This window comes from Oryctolagus cuniculus, chromosome 1 (assembly GCF_964237555.1).
Source record: "Oryctolagus cuniculus chromosome 1, mOryCun1.1, whole genome shotgun sequence".
Classification (NCBI taxonomy): Eukaryota; Metazoa; Chordata; class Mammalia; order Lagomorpha; family Leporidae; genus Oryctolagus; species Oryctolagus cuniculus.
The window spans coordinates 190366114-190386535 of NC_091432.1; the positions used below are offsets into that span (position 1 = coordinate 190366114).

Sequence of the window (20422 nt, forward strand, 5' to 3'; positions counted from 1 at the left end):
GTCACTTTGATAGAAAACATCACTAGTACACAACAGTTATATTGTGACATCTTTTGAAAAAGATCGAGAGATCAATACATTTCTGGTAAGGAAGTTTCAAAAAATGAAACGTCCCATTAGGATACATCTTCCTTCTTAATTATAGCAATTGGGAAGTGGGGATAGGGGTGGAGCAAGAGACTTGAGGAAGAAAGAATACAGATTCAGAATTGTTTCCAGCTTTACTTTCATCAATAAGTGACTTTCTCCTCCACAGCAAATGCTGTTCTGTAAACAGGATGTCGGAGTATCTGGGCAATACACACTGTGTGGTATTCACACACTTTTCCTTTCAAGCTTATTGGCTTCTCTGTCTCTCATTAACCATGAACATATATTTTAAAAATACCAGTATGTCCAGCTTGCTTACTCAAACATTAAGAGATTTAGGGAGTCGGCATTTGGCTTAACAGATTTAGCAGGTAAGGAATTGGTTAGGACACCTGCCTCTCACAATGGCCCTGGATGTGACACCTCGTTCTGTCTCCTGAGTTCACCTTCCCGCGCTGTGGATGCTTAGAGACAGCAGATGATGGCCCCTGTAGCTGAATTCTTGCCACTCACAGGGAGACCTGGACTGAGACACAGCTCCCAGATCTGGCCCAGCTTCTGCAAGCCTTTGGGCAGTGAACCAGCGGATGGGAGATGGTGTCTCTCTCTCTCTCTCTCTCTCTCTCTCTCTCTCTCTCTCTCAAAAAAAAATTTAATACATTGGGGGGGACTGATTTTAGTTCATTTATCAAATAATAGTTGGTTCTAGTTGTATGGATTAGTTTCAGGGTTTCTGTTCTGTTTCATTGGTCTACATGTCTATTTTTGTGCCAGTACCAGGCTGTTTTGATCAAAACATACTACCTTAATTTCTGATCAATTTCATTTTCTTGTTTCTTGTGTCACAATTGTGCTTAAGATGAGAGTATTCTGGAAAATATTTTACTGAGAAACTTGTCAACTTTTCAAAGGACTAAACATACTCATTGTTATTGCTTTTTAAATAACATTAATTCATGTTAAATGGGTAATGTGTTTATGCCAAGGGAGAATCTTTCTCAATTCCTGGGAAAAGTCAATTGGGGGATATAGGATATTCTGTTGCAGTAACCCTGAGTGTGTGTTTTTTCATCAGCGCTAGGTTTGGACAAATGCTAGGCCTGGTCTTCATCAGTATTACGCTGAAGTGAAGAGAAGGAGGTGAAGGTGGAAAGAGCAGGCGTATCTTCCAGTGTGGGAGTGACTCAGAAGTGCTCTATCTCTTCTTTTTAAGTTTAAATCTTCAAAGAGGATGATGATTACAGGGCCATTTAAACCATCAAGCTAAGGAAATTCACACACCCACTACTTAACTGTCAAAGGAGCAATTCCCAAGTTGGCTACTTATTGGAGGAGAGAAGGAATCTTTGGAATTAGAATAAACAGACAATATACAGTTTACAAGATCTGCCAGAATTCCAGGCGCTTTCCCCATAATTTGGTGAATCTTCTGGGGAGGGTTCCTGGAAGTCCAAAGCTTATCTAACACCAGCTCAAGCTGACAGCTCAAGCAGTGTCATCTTCCTCTCTAACTGGCTACTCTGCTTTTGACTCCTATTTCTGTATCACAGAGCCTGGGAGCTGTGTTTCATTTGTATCTTGTAACTGTTATTCTATAATTCTTGTTAATCTGTTATTTTAACTCTAGCTTTAGGGAAATCAGAATGGAAAACCTCACTTATATTTTCCTTTAATAAAAACTATGTATTATGACTTCTCCATAGTTGAGTTCCTCATTGTGAGGAATCAAACCATGTGCAGAGAGAATTCAGAAAACCAGATATGTCTGTCCACACAAATTACCTCCTATGTTGTTCTGAGAAATGCTGTCTTCTAGTTCATACACTCCTTGGCTTAATGATTTCTCTGATGATGTATCCATGTTTGTTCTTATATTGAAGAAAGTTAAATACTAACAACGGAAGGAAGACTTTCCTCCCTCCCTCCTTCCCCCCCTCCCACTGTCTGTAATTCTGCCTGTCAAATAAATAAATAAAATCTTTTAAAAAAAGGAAACATAAAATTAGTAAACATCAAATGCAGAACTTATTTTTTTTCTTTTCTTTTTTTTTTTTTTTCTTTTTGACAGGCAGAGTGGACAGTGAGAGAGAGAGATAGAGAGAAAGGTTTTCCTTTGCCATTGGTTCACCCTCCAATGGCTGCCATGCTGCAGCCGGTGCACCGCACTGATCCGATGGCAGAAGCCAGGTACTTATCCTGGTCTCCCATGGGGTGCAGGGCCCAAGTACTTGGGCCATCCTCCACTGCACTCCCTGGCCACAGCAGAGAGCTGGCCTGGAGAGGGACAACCGGGACAGAATCTGGCACCCCAACCAGGATAGATTATGTGCCTTTTAAAAGTCACCTCCCCTGCCCATAGCTCATCCTCCATTGCCTCCTCACTCAAGTCTTGGGCAACCACTAATCCACTTTCTGTATATTGAATTTGGCTAATCTAAACATTTCATATAGATGGAATCATTGTTTAACTGTACTCTTTCACTTAGTATAATGTCTTCAAGGTCCCTCTGTGTTGTAGCAGGCAGTATTTCATATCTCTAATTGTCAAATAATATTCCATTATATGGATACATATTTTATATCTTCATTTGTCAGTTGATGGCTTTGGATATTTCTACTTTTTGACTATTAAGAATAATGCTACTGTGAATAATTATGTACTAACTTTTGTATAGACGTGTTTTAATTTCTCTTGGGTATATACCTAGGAGTAAAATCACTGAGTCATAGGGTAATTCTGTGTTTAACCATTTGAAGAACTGTTGTCTGTTTTCTGAAATGGCTACACCATTTATATTACCAACAGCAATATATGAGAGTTCAAATTTTCCATGTTATATCCAATATAACACTTATTTTATTTTTCATTAGGGCCACTTTATTGTTATGTGATATAATATCTCATTTTGCCCGTTTTTTCATTTTTATATATTTTAAAAATCCTAAGTTTTTTTTTCCTAAAGATTTACTAATTTATTTGAGTGGCAGAGTTATAGACAGAGAGAGGAAGAGACAGAGAGAGGTCTTCCATTTACTGTTCACTCCTCAAGTGGCCACGATTGCTGGAGCTGGGCTGATCCAAGGCCAGAAGTCAGGAGCTTCTTACAGGTCTCCCATGTGGGTGCTGGGGCCCAAGCACTCGGGCCATCTTCTACTGTTTTCCCAGGCCATTGGCAGAGAGCTGGATCAGAAGTGGAGCAGTGGGGACTCCAACTGGCGCCCATATGGGATGCTGGTGCCAGAGGCAGAGTCTTAACCTACTACGCCACATTGCTAGACCTTTATTTATTTATTTATTTTTAGATTTATTTATTTTTAGATTTATTTATTTGCTTGAAAGGCAGAGGCAGAGAAAGAGAGAGCTCTTCCATCCGCTAGCTTAACCCCCAGATGGCCAAAACAGCTGGAACTGAGCCAATCCAAAGCCAGGAGCCAGCAGTTTTTTCCGTGTCTCTCATGTGGCTGCACGGGCCCAGTGACTTGGGCCATCCTTTACCGCCCTCCCAGGTCATAGCAGAGAGCCGGGTTTGAGGTGAAGCATCCTGGTCTCAAACCGTTGCCCATATAGGAGGCCAGTTCTGCAGGTGGCGGCTTCACCTGCTATGCCACAGCACCGCCCCCTCCCTTATTTTTAATACACATATTTATTGGCTATTGTGTGATGTTTTAGTATATGTACACAATGTGTACTATTGAAATCAGAGTAATCAACATTTCCCCTTTTGTGACAGTACTTTGTGATTAGAGCCTTAGGGTTCCTTTCTTCTATTTGCTTATAAATAGAAGACTATGCTGTATAATACTAGGAAATTTTTGCAGTCCAACTCTGATTTGGTACCTGTTATCCCAACTCCTTCTATGTCCTTTACCTCTCCCAGGCCCTAGGAATTACTATTATATGTTCAGACTGAAGGTTTTTTTTTTTTAATCTTCCACATATGAGGGAGACCATACAGTATTTTTCTGTGTCTGGCTTATTTCACTTAATATCATATCTTCTAGTTTCATCCATTTGCTGCAAATGATAGGAATTCATCCTTTCTATGGTTAATATTCCATGTGTATATATACCACATTTCCTACACTTGATCTTAACCACATTTCTTTATTTAGTCATATGATGATGGACCCCCTGGTTGATTCCATATCTTGGCTATTGTTAATAGTGTTGTGACAAACATGGTGGAACAGGTTATCTCTTTGTTAGTATGATGCCTTGTCTTTTGAATATATGCTTAGTCGTGGGATTACTGGATCATACGGTAGTTCTATTTCTAGTTTTTAAAGGAATCTCCAAGTTGTTTGTACTAATTTATATTCCCAACCACCAACAGCATATAGGCATTCCCCTTTCTCCACATCCTTGTCAGTATTTACTAGTTTTTGATAATAGATGATTTTAATCATAGGTGCAGTGATCACTGAGGTGCAGTGATATCTCACTGTGATTTTGATTTGCTTTTCCCTGATGGCTAGTGACCCTGAGCATTTTAAAAAATGTATCTGTTGGCCATTTGTATTTTTTCCGTGAGAACTGTCTAGTGAGGTCCTTTGCAAATTTCCAAACAGGATTAGTTGTTTTAAAGTTTAATTCCAATTGCTCCTATTTTTTTTAAAAAGATTTATTTTATTTATTTGAAAGTCAGAGTTACATAGAAAGAGGAGAGAGAGAGAGAGAGAGAGAGAGAGAGAGAGAGAGAATGAATGAGATCCTCCATCCACTGGTTTACTTCCTAAGTGGCTGCAACAGCAGGGCTGTGTCAGGCCGAAGCCAGGAGCCAGCAGCTTCACCCAGGTCTCCCATGTAGGTGGCTAGTTTTATGTTTAGAGGTTCCATAGTATGTGTATTGCTTTCTCCTACCAGTCACTTTAGCAGTAACATGTTGGTGTCTGTAACTAAGACTGTATGAGTTAGGCAAAATGAGGACACTGGTACCAGGGCAGAGAATCTAGATTTACTCTCTTGAAGCTTTTTTTTTTTCAGAGTATGTTCCAGGAAAGCTTATCTTGCACCAGTGTACTCAGGGGATCCAGAAGACCACAAACGAGGAAGGCTGCGAGAAACCAGTGGGAGTCAGATTGTTGAACGCGGAGTATGAAGATGCATGTTGCAAGCAGGAAAGGTCCTCTTGCCCTCTGCTTGTCTACATCCTGGCTACTACCCTAACCCATCCGATAAAAAGCTCTAGGAAACTGCTCCTCGGAAAGGTAGCTATTGTAGGGAACCATTCTTTCCTACTGTCTTCTTTACCTGCCACAAGTCAGAAAAGCTTTTCTCTGAACAACTCCCAGTAGAAGTTGATTATTTGGCATCACCCCAAGCAAACAGACCCCTTGTGTCTGCTAACATGTCTGCTATATCAACTAACTTTGGCCTAACAGTTTTTAGCTTGTGGTTCCTGTCTTTTCTTCCACTTTCTGTGTCTTTTTGGCTTTATGCCCTTGAAAGATTTGTTTACTTTGATATAATGAATTATGAGAGGGAGAAGTAGCAAATGCCTATTAACTCACTGTCTGTAAATTAGAAGTCTATTTTCATTTCTACTCACATTGTAAAGTTTTTTTAAGGTGGATAAAATTTAACAAATGTTTCTTGTTTCTAACGGAGATAATCAAGACATAGGCACACTTGAGTAAAGCATTACTTTCATAAATAAATGAACGCAGATGCAGACTTGAATCATTCTTCGTGATTCTTTTCTCTTGTCACCACTTAAAATTATATGAACATATCTTGCTTAATTGTTTTCATCTTTTAAATTAACCACTGAGATTCATTATTTGATGTTTCATACAAATCATGGCTATTAATTTTTAATTTTTAGAGCTTCAACAATAGTAATAGTAATATTCATTCTTTAAAAGTATGTCATTATTTACTTGAAAGGTAGAGTGACAGAGAAATAGAGAGTTACAGAGTGAGAGAGACTTTTCATCAGCTGGTTCATTCTCCAAATGGCCACAATAGCTGGAAGTGAGCAAAGTTGAAACCAGGATCCAGGAAGGAGCTCCATCCAGGTCTCCCACGTGAGTAGCAGGAACTCAGCTTCTTGAGCCATTGTCTGCTGCTTCCCGGGTGTATCAGCAAGGAGCTGGACTGGAAGCAGAGCAGCCATGACTTAAACCAGCACCCCAGGATGGGATGCGGGTATCATGGTGGCTTAACCTGCTGTGCCACGCCTGATGAAATGAAAAATAGTCATTTTTTACATATTCTATCTCAGGTGCTGTGCTAAACATTGTACATAATCTCATCTATATAGTAAGTTTGTGAAATAAGTACTTTCAAAATACCATTACTAGTGAGAAGGCTTAGACTTAAATATCTGTTGTAACATGCGAGGAAATGATAGGTTTGGGCTTGCTTTTCTGATTCCAAGGCCTGTTGTCTTAATGTTCTGGACCGTGTACTTGAGGAAATCCTAGTTTGGTCAATTCATAGACAGGCCACTTGGTTAAATCTGCCATAGCTTGAAATGTGTGTCCATGGGTTTAGACATTGTGCCATTGTGCATGGTTCTGTAGGTTTTATTAATATATGTCTACATTTTAAATTAGACACATATAAATATAAATGATTAACTGAGTTCTGCCTGCTTGTGGATTTTCAGCCCTTTAACTTGTCTAATTTAGTGTTAACTTAATGTGATGTTGGGATGCCAGTTTTATAAATCAGTTCAAATAGGGATTTTTTTTTTTTTGGTATTCAGAACCTTACAGATTGCATGCTACAGGTTTCAAGAATATTTTGGCAAATGCAGAAGAAAAAAATACTTCCTTACTTAAAAAAACTAATTAGTTTCTATTTTGAGTTGTCTTTGTTTTGTATGTGTCTGTATCTGACAAGAAGGACTGATGACTTTCTCAGAGGATGGGTGTGGTTGAAGAGATTCCCCCAGGGTTTGTTTTGTTCTCCATCGCTTACCCATGTCACAAAAGCGATTAACAGAAAGAGCTTTCAACAGAAAGGGAGACGCCGTTACAACATCCACAAAGCAGGAATGGCTATGAGCTTGGAACGTTCCAGGATCAGTAAGAGGCCATTGTGCCTAGAGTGCAGAGGGTAAAGGGAGGATGACTGCAGATAAGGCCAGACAGTTTGGCAGGACGGCTGCAGCAGGGCGCCACAGGCCGTGCCAGGCGTTCAGAGTACAGAACTGAGGAGGAGGCCTGGAGTCACAGAGGGCAGGGGAGCTCCGTGCGGCCTGGAATTTCTTTTATCCACTATTTTATCCCCAGGGAAGCACAGGGAGAGATTTTGGCCTGAGTTTCTAGTAGTTTTGGGAGTGGTGTTTAAATGTCAGAGGATTGTTGGTATTTTACAGTGACATACTTATATCCCTGACTGGCTTGGCAAGGATCTCTTCAATATCACTTACAAACGCATACACATGAATGTTGTAAATCTTATGCGCAAAAAGTAGCCTCTATACAGAGCTTTTGCTCGATGTTGAAGCCATCAGTGTTAACAGTGCTGAACTGAACAAACTCCTACTAAAGTTGGAGCTTGTTGAGCTGCCTTTATTGGATTTTCCAAAATATCCAAAATAAATAGCACTTGAAAGCCCCATATTTTATGTCTCAACTCTGTAAACATTTATAGAAATAGCTTCTAGAGATAAAGAAGTAAATATGACATGATTGCTGCTCACAGTCTAATAATGAGAGAAAGTTAGATAATAATTCTTCAAAAAAACATGGTAGATTCTTCAGCAGAGGCTTGATTCGACTATCTCTGGGGGAGGGGCACAGGTTGTTGTGGTGCTTGCTATGGTTTTAATATGATTTGGCCACCAAATTCATGCAGTTTAGTCCCTACAGTCTTTTGGTGCTTAGAGATGGGGCCTTCCCTTTGCGAAGTGTGTAAATTGGATTAGGTCCTTCTGGAGGGGGCCCTACCATGGAATGTAGGTGGCTTTATAAGGCTAGATACAGCCATTTGCATTTCCCCTCTCTTATCCTATTATGCTACCTGTCTTATCAGGACTCGGCACAAACCATCACCAGAGGCCAAACCAATGAGGCCCATGTGATCTTGGACTGTGAACCTCCAAACAGTGGGGGTAGTTGAAGAGATGATTCACACGTGAAATTTATATCATTACTTGATTATGATTTTTTAAGAAGTCTCCAATTCATGTTTCTACCTTCAAAAGATACTAGAAAAATAAAGAATAGTATAAGTCCACCAGCGCCGCAGCTCAATAGGCTAATCCTCCATCTGCACTCCGGGTTCTAGTCCCGGTCAGGGTGCCGGATTCTGTCCCAGTTGCTCCTCTTCCAGTCCAGCTCTCTGCTGTAGCCTGGGAGTGCAGTGGAGGATGGCGCAAGTGCTTGGGCCCTGCACCCGCATGGGAGGCCAAGAGAAGCACCTGGCTCCTGGCTTCGGATCAGTGCACTGTGCCAGCCACGGTGGCCGTTGGAGGGTGAACCAATGGAAAAGGAAGATCTTTCTCTTGGTCTCTCTCTCTCTGTCTCTCTCTCTCTCACTGTCCACTCTGCCTGTCAAAAACAAAACAAAACAAAACAAAAAGAATAGCATAAGTCCAAAAGTAGTAGAAGGATACAAAGGAATTAGAACGACTTAAACAATTTTGAAATAGAACAAGTTGGAGGATTCATGCTGTCTGGTTTCAAGACTTTTTATAAAGTTGCATGAACCGAGAGAGTGGTTTGGGACAGAATATACACATAGATTAGTGGAACAGAATGGAGAATGTATAAATACATCCACGTTTGTGGCCAACTAATTTTGGACAGAAATACAAGGAAAATTCAATGAAGAAATGATAATATTTTCAACAAATGATGCTGAACCAGTTGGGCATCCACATGCAAGAAAGTCAACCTCAACCTACTTGAAAAATTATTCAAGAATTAACTCAAAATGAATAAGCAACTTAAATATTAAAACCATAATTTTTAAGAAGAAAATGTGGGAAGTAATCTTGTATCCTTGTGCTGGGTAAAAATTCCTTAGCTATAATACAGAAGCTGTGTTTATGAAAGAAAAAAACTGATAAGTTGCACTTACCCCAAAGGAAAAAATTCTGCTCAGCAAAATGCAGCATTGAGAAATGAGCAGACAAGCCATAGACTGAGAGAAAATACTTGCAAATCACATATTTGATAAGAGTATATGAAACTGAAGACTCAGCAAGAAGAAACAACCAAATTAAAAACAATTTGAACACTTTACCAAAGAGGGTAAATGAATGGAAAATAAACCACCCCACACAAAAATACTCAACATTGTTAGGCATTAGGGAAATGAAACTTAAAGTCACATTGAGATATCACTACACATATGTTAAGATGGCTTAAATATTAACAAAAAATGACAACAAATGCCAGTAAGGATGTAGTTAAGTAAGTCTCATATGTTGGTCATGGGAATGAAAAATGGCACAGCCACAACAGATAAAGCCCAACATTTCCTTATAAAATTAAACTGATGCTTACTATTTAATTTTCCAGGTATTTACCCAAGGGAAAAAAAAAAAACAAGGTCATGCAAAAACTATGCATGGGACTGACTGTGGCGTAGCGGGCTAAGCCACCGCCTGCAGTGTCGGCATCCCATATGGGCGCTGGTTAGAGACCTGGCTGCTCCACTTCTGATCCAGCTCTCTGCTATGGCCTGGGAAAGCAGTAGAAGATGGCCCAAGTCCTTGGGCCCCGGCACCTGCATGGGAGACCTGGAAGAAGCTCCTGGCTCCTAGCTTCGGATCAGTGTACCTCCGGCCATTGCGGCCGACTGGGGAGTGAACCAGCAGATGGAAGACCTCTCTTTCCACCTCTCTTTCTCTTTCTGTGTAACTCTGACTTTGAAATAAACAAATAAATCTTTTTTAAAAACTACGTATGCAGATGTATAGAAATTAAAAAGATGAATAAAGTTATAGGGATTTTATTCATAAGCACTCAAATTTGAAACCATTTCAAATGGCGAAGAGAGGAATAAACTAGTGAATAGATGCACAGTAATACGTCCATACAAAGGTATACTTCTAGGGGACCAGAAACATGCAGATACACGATTGGATCAAATGAAAGAAACTAATTTCAAAGCTGTTTATTATGATTTTTTTTTATATTCTGGAAGAAGTCAGAGATTTAGGGTCGGAATACAGATGAGTCATTCCCCAGGGTACTAGTCCCAGAGAACTTAGGGAGTGATGGAAATGGGCCGACTAGAGTCTGACTACACCAAGGTATGTATTTGTCAAAACTCAAAGAATTGTTCACCTGAAAGGGGTGAGTTTTCACCTTAAACCCATTAGGTTTGTCCTACCCCCAAACCAGAAAATAAAAAGTTTTGAAGAGGATGTGCAGAAATTGAAACACTGTGCACTACTGATGGGAATGTAAAATGATGCATGATTGTGGAAAACAGCATGACGTTTCCTCAGAAAATTAAAAATGAATTATATGACCCAGTCATTGAAAGCAGGACCTTGAAGAGGTGTATGCACATATCCACAGAAGCATTAGTCGCAGTAGCTACACGATGAAAACAACCTAAATGCTCACGGACTGATGAAGAGTAACGGGAATCTGGTATATGCGTGCAATGGGATAGTATTCAGCCTTAGAACAGAAGGAATCAGCGGTCAGCATTTTGGTGCAGCAGGTTAAGCCACTTCTTAGAGTCCCAGCTGCTCTGCTTCTGATCCAGCTCCCTGCTAATGCACCTGGCAAACAGTGGCTGCTGACTCAAGTACTCAGGGCCCGTCACCTACCTGGGAGCCTCAGATGGAGTACCTGGATTCTGGCTTTGCTTTGGCTCAGCTCTTGCTTTTGCAGCCATTTGGGGAGTGAACCAGCAGATGGAAGATTCTCTCGGTCTGCCTGTCTCTCTTTCTGTCTCTCTCTTTGTGTCACTCTGTCTTTCAAATAAATACATTTTTTAAAACAAGAAGGAATCTTATCACCTGCTATGCTAAGTTAAATAAGCCAGTCACAGGCAAATACTGCATGATTCCATTATATGAGGTGTCTACAGCAGTCAAACTAATAGAAACAGAAGTAGAATCGTGGTTGACAGGTTGAGTAAAAGGCATATGAAGAGTCGTTCAATAAATACAGTTTCAGTTTTTGTTTTTGTGTTTTTTTCTTTCTTTTTTTTTTTTTTTTTTTGACAGGCAGAGTGGATAGTGAGAGAGAGAGAGACAGAGAGAAAGGTCTTCCTTTACTGTTGGTTCACCCTCCAATGGCTGCCGTGGCTGGCACACTGCGCTGATCCAAATCTAGGAGCCAGGTGCTTCTCCTGGTCTCCCATGCAGGTGCAGGGCCCAAGGACTTGGGCCATCCTCCACTGCCTTCCCGGGCCACAGCAGAGAGCTGGCCTGGAAGAGGGGCAACCGGGACAGAATCTGGCGCCCCGACCGGGACTAGAACCCGGGGTGCCGGCGCCGCAGGCAGAGGATTAGCCTATTGAGCTGTAGTACCAGCCTCAGTTTTGCAATATGAAAAATTCTAGAGATCTATTGCACAACAATGTAAGTATGTTAGCACCATTGACCTACACACTTAATAGTTAAGATGGTAAATTTTATGGTATGTGACTTTTTGCCACATTTTAAATATGGTAAATTTTACTATATATAAATTCTATAAATATGACAAATTTATTATTTATTTACTTGGAGGAGAGAGAGATCAATCTCCCATCTGCTGGTTCACTCCCCAAATACCTGCAAGAGGTAAGGCTGGGTCAGGCCAAAGCCAGCAGCCTGAAACTCAATCTGTATCTCCACATGGTGCCCAGGACCCAATTCCTTGAGTGGCCTCCAAAAGTGCTCATTAGCAGGAATCTGGAATGGGAAACAGAGCTGAGACTTGAACCCAGGCATTCTGGTATGGAATGCAGGCATCTTAAGTGCTACAAACACCTGTCCCCAAACTTTAAAAAACATGATCAAGATCCTTATTTTATTCTTGCCCTTTATATTGTAACTGTATCCCTTAGCATCAAAGGACAGAGTTTATTTTTCCAGTCTTATATATGTATTTTGGATTTTTTAAAAAGATTTATTTATTTATTTGAAAGGCAGAGTTACAGAGAGGCAGAGGCAGAGAAAGACAGAGAGAGAGGTCTTCCATCTGCTGGTTCACTCCCCAGATGGCCACAAAGGCCGGAGCTGCGCCGGTCTGAAGCTTCTTCAGGGTCCCCCATGAGGGTGCAGGGGCCCAGGGCCATCTTCTGCAGCTTTCCCAGGCCATAGGAGAGAGCTGGATCAGAAGTGGAGCAGCCAAGACTAGAACCAGTGCCCATATGGGATGCCGGCACTGCAGGCGACAGCTTTAGCCACTACGCCACACGCTGGCCCCTTTTGGATTTCTGAGACTACCACATTAACAAGTCAAGCTAGCTTACTGGAGAATGAGAGATATGTGGTCCCCGCAGTCCTTTTGCCACACAGTCTGCTCACTCCTGAAGCTGAGCTACCCAAATGATTGACATTTGACTGGACATATGAGGGAGGCCTGCTGAGATCAAAAGGACTGCCCAGTGGAAGATGAACTGCAGATGCGTAGAATCCTGAGAGGCGTAGTATTCAGCTTAGCTATGGAGAAGCTCATTAGATTATCAGTAGTGGCCACCAGGAAGGTTTCATGGACAAGGTCATGTCTGAATTTGCTTTTGTCTTCTACTACTTGTATCCTTTTTTTTGGCAAACTTTCTTCTTCAGAGTTGGAGTCTATCTCCAGTCTATTCTGTCTGGGGCCATGTGCTCTCATAGTGGTTGTGGGGGAATTCTGGTTTCTCTTTCCCTGAATAGCACAGAATTATCTGAAATGAAGGGCAGAGCTCTTGCCTTATGGGGCTGACAGTGTATCTGGAAAGACGCCACCTGTGGCAAGGGACTTCCGGAAGACAAAATAAAGATGTAAGAATCAGTCCCGTAAGTACTGAAGGATACCAAGGCAAATTAGCACTCAAAATTTTATTGCCTGAACCACCCTTTGGTATTTAACCACACAATGCCCGATTTTGTTGTTTAACTTTTCCTGTTTTGCTGCATTGTCTCCATGCTGGGATTGTTTAACCATGAACTTCAAAAGCAGAGACCACATCTTGTACTTCTATGTTTCCTCCAATGACCAGGCAGTGCTTGCCATTTAGATGCCAACAAATAAAAAGAGAGGAAAAATGCTGCAATAGCTGAGAGATTTTGGAGTAACTGGGGTTCAGAGAGGGTCAGGTATTTTCCATAGCCAACCACTCCAGACCAGGGTGGGTGTTGCCACTTTTAACTGTGGTATCCTGGCTGAAGGCCAAGACTTAATTGTTGATGACCCTTCCTTTTCTGCCAGCCACCTCTAAGGACAGCAGGTTCACAGAAAACCTCAAAAAGTCCTTAGGGAGCCAGATGTGCTGGCTCTGAAGGCTCAGGACCCAGCAAAAGGCAGAAGACCCAGGCTGTGTGTGAGGTGGACATGAATTTGCTCACCCCAGGGAGCTGGAGGCTCACTTGGTACTGATTCATGGCCACCACTGTTGCCAGTGGATGGTTTGAAGTCCACCCAGCTGTGCTGAATCAACTCTTTCAAGGCTTTCCCTCTAATCTGATTCATCTGTGTGTATATATATGCTCATTATTTTTTAAAGTGTTGAAATTATAGAAAAGTAGGGCAAGCGTTGTGACAAAGTGGATAAGCCACGGCCTGCGACACCTCCATTCCACAGGGGCACTGCTTTGTGTCTCAGCTACTCCATTTTTAATCCAGCTCCCTGCTAATGGCCTGAGAAAAGCAGCAGAAGATGGCCCAAGTGTCTGGGCCCCTGCTATGCATGTGGGAGACCTGGATGAAGCTCCCGGCTTCTGCCTTAAACCTGGCCCAACCCTGGCTGTTACTGCCATCTGGGAAGTGAGTCAGCAGGTAGAAGATCTCTCACTCTCCCTCCCCCCTCCCCTCCCTCCCCCTCCCCCTCTCTGCCTCTCTTCCTATAACTCTTTCCAAATAAATAAAGTAAAATCTTTAACAAAAGAAATTTTAGAAAAGTATGAAGAAAATAAAAATTGTCAGAAAGAGTTCACATTTTGTTATATATTTACTATATACATGTAGTATCTGCAGGGTATAGGTACATAAATTTTATCTTGTTCAAACTGGTTTTCCTTTGATGAAAAAATTATTTGAGAGGCAGTGAGACAGACTGACAGAGAGATGAACAGAGAGAAGTCCCATGTGCTGATTCACTTCCCAGATGCCTGCCCCCGCCTCATGAAAACCTCAGTCAAGTTTGGGGCAGAGAAGACCTTAAAAAGAAAATGTCATAACACAATGGACCCTCCATGCCCATGGATTCCACATCCACAGATACAACCAACCATGAACCAAAAATATAAATATTTAAATCGCATTGATGTCAAACATATATAGGCTATTTTCTTGTAATTATTCCCTAAAGAATACAGCATGACAATTATTATACAGCATTTGCAATGTGTTAGGTTTTGTAAGTAAAGCGCGTGGAAGTATGTGTGTAGGCTATATGCCATTTTATATAGTGGACTTGAACATCTGTGGAATTTGGTATAATTGGGGGATCCTGCAACCAATCCACATGGATACCCAGGGACAGCAGTGATCACCAATTGTGGTTAGCACCCTGAAAGAAAAGAACAGGGGATTGAGAGAGACTCGCAGAGGAGGCCTAATTTGGCTTGGGTGGTCTAGGACGACCTTTCTGAGGCTGACCCAGAAGACGAGGGGTTGGTCAATCAAGGATGGGGAGAGTGTTTCAGCATCTCCAGGGGGATAGAGCAGCAGCGAGTTGGTTCACCTGGTCCTCAGCAAGACTCCTCAGAGAGTAAGGATGCCCTCAAAATGGCCCCAGACTTCTTTCTACAGAAGGGTTGTAGCCACACCCAAGTATGTGCTGTTTCCTTAATGTATTATTTATTGTGGGCAGTACTGTCCAAACGTGGAAGAGGCCTCTCCCTTCCCCTGAAAATCCCGGCATGCCATCCAGTTTTGCAACTTCCCAACCTGTGCCAATCAGTTCCTCGGATTTATTGGCCCTACATGTGCGGTGAAGCTCACATTATTTTTCCTTGATCACTTCTCCAGGTTCTAAGATCCCTGGTCAGAAAGCTGAAGCGGAGTGTGTCTGGGGATCTTTGTCCACAAGTTATCGTCTTCATTTCACACCTGGAATTTATGTCTCATGTTGAGATTCAGATATCCCAGAAAAACATTGCTCAGCCCTTGGACTGAATAGATACCCACATAGGCTCAAGAAAGCCAGGAGGAGCACTGATTAAATTGAGCCACTTATTCTGGTAACAGCGGAAAGGATTAACTGGAATACCTTTTCTGGATTCTTAAAGATGAAATTGTATCACATGGCTTTTATATACACACACACACACACACACACACACACACACTGGAGAAATAAATGGAAATGAGCAGCATTCCTGGACTGCAGAGAGAACGAAACGGAGTTACCCACTCTGGGTAACGGAGGAAGGAAGAGCTTGAGTAACATCTCTGGGTAATACAGAATTTCACGGATAATCAGGGAAAGCATGAAACAGAGGCACTTTTTTGGAGAGCAGAGGGAATCATACCAGAAAAGAGCAAGGTGGCACATTCAGTTACCCAGAACTAGTCAGTGGGAGGGAGCGTGAGCAATGGCAGCTTCCCTGTGCGGCCACGAACATAAACAGAGGAAGCTTGGGCAGCGGAAGGCCCATGCCCCGCAGTTTGTTTTTCTCCGAGGCCTTCTCCTACTGTCCCATATGGCTTGGGGCCAGTGGACCTCACAAAGCCTCAGCCACCATGGTCTTAAAATAGGACATATTTGTGATCCTCCCAGGCTTTCACAGGGACAGGGACACAGAACCAGCATCTTCCAGATAAAGTCTGAGAATGGAGCCATCTAGTTAGTCATTTTAAACTTATGGGAGGATAGAATCCAAAGAGAAGCTTGTCACATTCAGCCTAAATTCTTCCTTTTACAACTGCAGAAACAAGACTAGAGATGGGAAATGATCTGTCTAAGATCTCATAGGCAAAGCATAGCAGAGCTGGGACTAAAACCCAGAATGCCCAACTCCTAGACCAGTCCTTTACCACGCTAAATTAAGCCCGTCTCACAGGACTGGAGAATGGTTTTTTGACAGAAGCTCTTGGGACATGAGCCAGAGACAGAACTGCTGTTCTGTTTCATTAACATTTAATGAAAACCTCTCGTGAATGAGGCCCAATGCCAGATATGGTTTTTTTTACATATTTTAAACCTCATTTAATCTACTTGAAAAACTCACAAAGGAGGTACGATTGCCATTTTACAGCTGTTGAAACCGAGACTCAGAGAAATTAAGTAACCTCTTTCAGGCCGCATGTAGCTGAACCAGTCTTTCGCCTCAGGTGTGCTTCAAGGCGGTGCCTGGGCTTCTCCACCCCTGCAGACTGGAAACATTCATTGGCTCTCAAGGTCATCTCTGATGTGATAGAACCTGGGACAGAAAGTAGTCAAGACCAGCAGCATCTGCCTTTTCTTCCAGTGGGAAGGAAAAGGAGAAGCAGCCATTTTTTTTTCCCTCAAGCGTGGAGGCAAATGATGAACAGAGTATTTACTCTTAAGTCATAATTCATATTGTGGAGAAATTACTGCATGGGTAAATTTAGGGTCTCAGACCTCATTTTGGATACTGTTATTCCAAAGACTAGTTTCTCTCTCCTTTATGAACATGATTTTTTAATCCCAATATAATTCTTTGTTTTTATATAGACATTTAAAGTTTTTTTTTTTTAATATGATTTGCTCCTGAAATATTTTATATAATTTGCTCCTGGTCACTGCGAACAAGATTGTTCACGTTACTAAAATCTTTCTCTGCAGGTTCTTTGAGAACTCAGATCCTTTCAGATGAATTATTAATAAAAATTAAAGCTGAAGCCAGTAGCAGGGGTGTCTTTGGGCTCAGGGCCAACAAAGAGGCCATCTGTGTTAAAGCAAACAGGCCAACAATTTTGGATTCTGGTCTCTTGCGGCTACAGTAAGCACTGACCTCACCGGTGCTCACTCAAATTCACTGCCTTTCAGGTTGTATGACTTGGAAAACTCTTTTCCCAATTCAAAACATGTGGGTTAAAACGAGCACATAAAAGCCAAAGCTGCATCCCACACCCAGGAGCCCCTGTGGCAGGAATCTTCAGCAGCCCCCGGAGACAGCCCTTGCTGGAAGTCCGCGGAGGGCTGGTCATCAGCACATACCATACCTAGGTGGAGGGCTTGTTATTCTCAGCTCCCCGCCCTCGAGAGGATACCCCTATTGTTTGTGAAAGTGCTGACCAGGACCCAGACTCCCAACAAAAATCCCTCTACCCCACAACAGCCGCACAACGCGGGGCAGAAGCAACAGCACAGACAAATGTTTTGATGAATTGCAAGATGGATAGGGCTTGCCATGCTCCCAGCCCTGCGGATACCAAATGCCTTTAAGATACAGCCTTTCCCATCCTAATCTACAAAGGAAACAGGAAAAAGGAACTTAAAACTCCCTGTGCTCGGACAGAAATTGAGACTGTTACAGCCTGCTTGGTGCTGTTCCTTCTTGCCTCCAACTTGTAAACAAGACCAAGTGGAACTTGAGAATGGAAAGTCACAAACCTCTGGGTTTTTGAAAGGCTCCTGGGGACCTGGTGCACATCTGTGGACACTGGATGGAGAGGTTTGGGGAAGCATGGATTCTTTAGCCCGTCTAGTTCTCTGTGGAGTCAGCTTGCTCCTTTCTGGTAAGGTTTGGCTTATCTATTTTTCTAAATTTACTGTTTTTAAATTTGGCTCTCACCAAATCTCAGAACTGGTTAACAAGGGGTGTGTGTGGTGGAGGCACACGTACCCTGGGTTTCTGGTTAACATGAGTGAGGAATGAAATGCAGAAACCTTAGGCAGGAGCTGATTTTTCTAGAGTCTCTCCTGGCTGATTGCCACAGACTTCTCAGAACTTGTTGTCCCTTATTTGAAGATACCCACTTACTTTCACACATTAACTTTTCTGCTTTCCATTCTGAACTGTGTCCTTATTTAAAACACAACCACCACCACCCAAAACCCCAAACCTGGTTTTTCTTGCTTCAAAGAAAATGTTCAGTGACAAAAAAGGAAAAATTCATACAGAGTGTTATGGGGGCCCACTTAAGGCAATGTGTAGATTGTCTGTGAAATGAGAACCAAACTGCTTTTGCGTAAAGATTTTTGTCTCTACACTCTATTTTAATCAAGCAATCAAATCCTAGGTTTTAAACTTTTCTAATGGTTGGGTTCAGGGAGATTTGGGCTGTATAATTTTTGCATATACTTACTCAGTGTGTGTATTGACCCAGTGAAGAGAAAGTTGAGGTGCTGATCAGACTCACCGGGCACAGGAGACTATTGAAACCTATTGTGGAGTCAGTGGTTGTCTGAATGTGTTTTGGTATAGTATGTATATTGCATAGATTCTCCAGATAATCGATCGCTTGCTCCTTTGTGACACAGCCTGAAAGCAGCATCAAAACCTGAAAATGGCAAATATGTTATCATGTTAGTTTCTCCCCTTTTGTTTAAAAGCATTCCAATTACAACAAATCGAATTGATATTAGAAATCGGGAAAATTTACTGAACTTAATGAGCAGGCTATATTAATAGAATTTGATCCAAATATATACAAGTATCTGCCAAATTGTTTTCATGTGTTTAAAATATTAAAAATTTAAAATTAGGATAGCATCATTGTATATAATTGTTTTATAGCTTTTCAGTTTGCTTTCAACAACCAAAGTATTCAGAATTTAATATTTTGAGAGTAGGAATGTGTAAAACAAATTGCTGAAAATGAAAGATTATCTCGGATGGTTTTAGTATTTGTATATTGCATTTATTATTGTAGAACTTTTTTTCTCCAGTAATATACCTCTTCAAATAGTTATGAGTCCATTTTTGTTTTCTTTTTTCCTGAGTGCCTTGTTTATCAGTGACATGAAGCCTGGAACTGATTCCATACTAGGGCTTAGAGTATTGCAAAGCCCAGGTGTTCACATTATGCTGAGGCAACTTTTAGGTTAAGTAATACACACACCTGTTTGAATTCACCTCCCCTTTTCCTAAAGTGACTGTGCTATGGCACATTGCAACATAGGCTTAGGTGAGCTCTCATAAAATTTAACTAAAAAGTTATGTGGCCAAAATAGTTGCTCCATATGTAGACTTTAGTTGCCTGAAAAAACAAACAAAAGTCCTGACTTCTGGAGGTAGTAGATCAAACTGAGGGGGGTGGGGAGTGGGGCAGGGAAGGCCATGTTCTTGGTAGAAAGGAAAGTGAGGCGAGCAAGGCTAGTTTTCTAGGGCAGGTCTGTTGTGTTATCCTAATTTGCATGCTCAGTCTAGACAGCCATAAACATGAAAACTCGAAGCTCCAGAATTGCAACAAGAACCCAGTTTAATCAGTCTACAGCCTTAGGCACCCGTTCCTTAAGCTTGGTCTTCTTGGACTATAGTAATAGAGTAAGGGGATTGGTTTATGGGCTTGTCTCTGTAGTCTCTGTAGTGGGTTGTTTCTCATTTCTTTTTTTTTCTGAACGAACAAAACAAAAAATTGTCACGTTTGCCTCAATAAAGGTGGTTCTGAGTGGCAGAGAAGCTAGTCAGAGTTGAAGGAGGTATATAGCTTCCAGAAACTCCCCCACAAACCCTCCTAGCTTCTGATGCTTTCTTCTCTCATGTGAGAATCACGGTCAGTTTCATCTTACAAATGAATCCTAATAAGCATGCTAGCTTTTCCCTTCTCCTTCAGCCTTTCCAATCCAGGCTGCTTTCTTTAAAGGGTTCTGTATACTCATACAGAAAAGCAAACAAAAAGTTCACCACAATGCTGGCCCCAGAGTGTACTGGGTTAAGCCACTGCCTGTCTCGCTGGCATCCCATTTGGGCATTGGTTCAAGTTCCAACTGCTCCTCCACTCCCAATCCAGCTCCCTGCCAATGTGCCTAGGAAAACAACAGAGAATGGGCCCAAGTGTTTGGGCCCCAGCACCCACATGTGGTCATTTGGGCAGTGAACCAATGGATGGAAGATCTCTTTTTCAGATCTTTTAAAAAAAATCACTGCTTTATCGTAGTATGTTGTATGTGATTAACAGTGATACAATGAGAAGTCTCTAGTCACATAACAACCTTGTCTGGAATGGCAGTGGAAATGCAATTATAAAGTCAGGGATGTAGTCCCAGCTGATACCTCCTCAGTATAACTAGTCTTAGAAGGTTAGAGTCAGTTCTGAGTAGTCAACGTGGAAGTCTAGAAGCTGGGATTAGAGCCACCCTTGGAATTAT

The 20422-nt window shown here is 41.8% G+C and overlaps 1 protein-coding gene across 2 annotated transcripts in view; it reads left to right on the plus strand.

Moving 5' to 3' along the window:
• Positions 1 to 17167: 17167 nt before the first annotated feature.
• TEK (TEK receptor tyrosine kinase) overlaps positions 17168 to 20422 on the plus strand; it is a 129425-nt gene continuing 126170 nt past the window's right edge. Inside the window, exon 1 of one of the 2 annotated variants that reach the window (XM_051844874.2) lies at positions 17168 to 17847. In XM_051844874.2, coding sequence (XP_051700834.2) covers positions 17796 to 17847 — 52 coding nt within the window. In that variant the 5' untranslated portion in view covers positions 17168 to 17795. The remainder of the gene's footprint in view (positions 17848 to 20422) is intronic. The other variant, XM_051844873.2, reaches the window with a different exon arrangement.